Source organism: Plasmodium fragile (genome assembly GCF_000956335.1).
Source record: "Plasmodium fragile strain nilgiri unplaced genomic scaffold supercont1.126, whole genome shotgun sequence".
Classification (NCBI taxonomy): domain Eukaryota; phylum Apicomplexa; class Aconoidasida; order Haemosporida; family Plasmodiidae; genus Plasmodium; species Plasmodium fragile.
This window is the reverse complement of record NW_012192706.1, coordinates 24057-27509: the sequence shown is the minus strand read 5'-3', so window position 1 is coordinate 27509 and position 3453 is coordinate 24057. Positions and strand designations below refer to the sequence as shown.

Genomic DNA, 3453 nt, shown 5'->3' with positions numbered 1-3453 from the left:
CGTACTGAACTGCAAAAAAGAAAAAAAATAATAGCTTTTTCTTTTTTTTACGCGAGGCTGTTTTTTGATGAAATGTAAAAACTCCAACTTTGGCTCGCAAACGTAAACGGCAAAAGTTGGAGCCTGCCCAGTTCAAACCAGCTTCTTCGACGTTACGCATGTTTCCCCCAGTCATCATGCCCCTGCGTCCTAGGAGTATTTTTAAATGGCAGATATGAGATGACGTGAGAGAAAACAAATTTAGAAGTTTCCGCCGAAGAAGCCGCGTCAAGCGGTCGAGCGCTTATAATTAAATAGCATCTACCCCATATAAAGTAGTAGTATCTACCCCGCAGCATCCTCCGAATTTTTTCATGGCTTAAAAAAAAAAAAAAACGCGTATAGGTATTATGTACACTTATACGTATATATATAGAAAAAAGAGATAGGAAGACGAAGACGATAACAGCGTCGACGGCGGCGACGACGACCACGGCGACAACGGCGACGTTTGTAGAAGAACCTCTCTCCTCAGCCCCAACCCCCCTGTTCGCCTTCGCCCCCCTTTTGTTATGCCCTATGTTTTCGATCGAGATATTCCCCCTTTCTGAACACTCCCAAATTTGAAGCCAAGCGTTTTATCATGATAACCGTTTATGCACCGGCATTACTAACTTTTGGGCAGTTAATAACAACGGCAAGATGTAGCAACCTGATGAATTACTTGTTCTTTTGGGGCGGGGGTGGGACGTCACCATCAGATCAAAGTGGAATGAATACACATGGTCAGGGCAAAGGAAGTTTTAGTAAACATATCGAGGATTACTTGGACGACCAAGTAAAAATTAACCTACGCAGTAAAAAAAACAGTTATTTAAAACCTATATTTACAAACCCAGAGCAAGAAATTCATTACTACCTTAGAAATGATGGCAATTATGATGAGCTCTATGCCAAATACCCCTTATGTGAAGCAAAGTACAAAATCGCTGATAAACTAAAAAGGTGTAATGTATTACAAAGCTCCATGAACAAGTCCAAAAAAATAGCTATAATAAAGACGTGCATAGTGGAGATGTATGGTGTGCTATTCGTTACTGTTAGGAACACAAACGACATATTGTCAGTGATTGCTACTGTCTATGGGTACGTACCATATGTATTAATACTTTTAATATTATTGCAAATGTTACTAACTTTTAACAAATTTTTGATTTACCTAGCTTTTATTATCCCCACCCAGTTAACACTAAACGATTTTGTATTGAAGAATTTGCTGAAAATGGATCGACCCGTTCATAGTGCACTACAATCATATGGAATGCCATCCGGACATAGCTCCTTTGCTTTCAGTTTACTCACTTTTATATTACTGCATCTAACAGAGTCCAAAAAGGATAAGTGGTCCATAATGACCTACATCCTTGCCATCATTGCACTCTTACCAATACCTTGGAGTCGTGTTTATATTCAAGATCATACCTTTTACCAGGCTGTCTTTGGCTGCATCTTAGGAATCATCATCGGTGTCATTTCCTACATGGTAAAGAGGCAATGTATGAAGCACAAGGATAACACCGAGTAGGGGCAAAGGAAAACAGAGGGAGCAGACCACACAATTTATTTGTTTAAGCGAAAAAGCCAGAAGTGTATAAATAATATCCCCCTTGTGGGTGGGCTATTTCATTTCGTTATGCCCGGCAGAACCTAACCCACCACGTATTAGAGGTCTTTAACATTCCACGGGGATGCCTCTCCCCAAAGGGAAGCGCAAGAGGATGGCGGAGGGATGCTTTTAACCCCAACTGAGGATTCCCAGTTTGAGGTCTCCCCAATGAAGCCTATCACCGCCCACACATGTAAGCATAATAAATAGAGCAGCCCCCCCTGTGAACATTATTGCATTTCAGAACAGAAACATGTGAAGAAAGTCTTACCATGGGGCGGGGGAGAGGGTAGTTCAAAATTATATACCCCCTACCCCTGTCTGAACAAATTTTTGTAAATCCCATGGTTTTGTTTGTTTTTTTTTTTTAACGCCGCCCGGATGATTATTTATACGATGGTGTTGCACATACGAATAGAGATAGAGGTGTCAAGTGACAACGCTGAAGGTGCACATGCATATTGTTATGGTTCTTACGCTTCTTCCTTTTTTTTGTCGGAGAAGACGACCCGAACCTACCGAATACCCATCTCCCTTTGCGCACTTGGCCGTTGTACAGTTTGCACGGTACCGTGCATATAAGGGGAAGTGTACACATGTGTACATATATATTTATATATATGTATGGGTGTTATATATTTATACAAGTGTGTCTACCTGAATACATTTGAGGCATAGATATATAGAAGTGCACTCTCTCCTGCGTTTGGTACTTTTTATTTTTCCCCCCCCCTTTCCACTCAATATGTTTTATCACCTTTTATTTATTTTTTTTTTTTGTTACAATAATTTTTCCCCACGCTATATATTAAGATATATATATATATATCACTCCTGTTGTTCTCTTTTTGTTTAAATTTCTACATGCCTGCATGCATGCATCTGTAAAAAGAAGCCCTACGCCGCAAGCACACTTTTAAGCAGCGGGTTTTTTTTTTTTTTTACCTGCCAACTCCCTTCACTTCTATACCCAAATAAAAACTTCTTCATTGATAAACTTGATTAAAATTTAGCCCTAATTTTTTTTAAAACTTTTAATACAAGTTTGGACACCCCCCGTTGGAGGAGGTGTTTTTGCAAAATGTGGGGGGAATATGCAAAAATGGGAAAACGTTAAAAATAAGCTGAAAAGGAAGAAGAGGCGGCCTGCCTACACTTACACACCCGACATAACTTTTTGCAGCTTTTATAAAAAGTACTAAAAAAGAACCAAAAATTAGATTTTCCAAATGAGACAAAAAAAAAAAAAAGAAAAAATAAAAAGGAAAAAACGAAGAAGTGGAACAAAGCAAAGTGGAAGAACGACACGCATATAAAACGCTGCAATGAGGGGGACGTAACGTGTGGGAAAAATTCTCCTCACAAAGTATGTCGCACAGTTGGGTGCCCTTAAAAGCGTTCACGTAGATGTAACGTGGTGGTGGGCACCATACGCGCGTACTCTGTCCCTTGCTTGTTGCTTAGTGTTGATTTGTCCTCCCCCTTGCGGTTTTCTCCCTTCTTGCAGCTGCCCCTTCCTGGTCACTGCAACTTACAGGACCACCAGGGGTGCATGCACAGGTCCTTCAGGTTCAGTTTCTTCCTGTGCTCCACGTGTAGCAGTTGCTGCGGGGGGGAAATAATGGGCGTATAATATATAAGCATATAAAGAGGGGAGGCAGACAAAATGGAAAAAAAAAAAAAGAGAGAAAAAAAAAGCAGGAAACAACGGTCCACACACAAACAAGGGTGCTTCACATAACTGTGCTTAGCTGTGCCGCTTCGCCGCTCAATCGCTTCGCAGCTTAACCGCTCCACCGCTCCACCGC

General features: G+C 40.9%; 1 protein-coding gene across 1 annotated transcript; it reads left to right on the top strand.

Moving 5' to 3' along the window:
- Positions 1-622: 622 nt before the first annotated feature.
- Positions 623-1564, top strand: AK88_05398 (uncharacterized protein; the record flags this gene model as incomplete). Its single annotated transcript, XM_012483000.1, has 1 exon — positions 623-1564. One exon carries the CDS (start codon positions 623-625, stop codon positions 1562-1564), a length of 942 nt encoding a protein of 313 aa, XP_012338423.1.
- Between the last annotated feature and the right edge of the window lie 1889 nt (positions 1565-3453).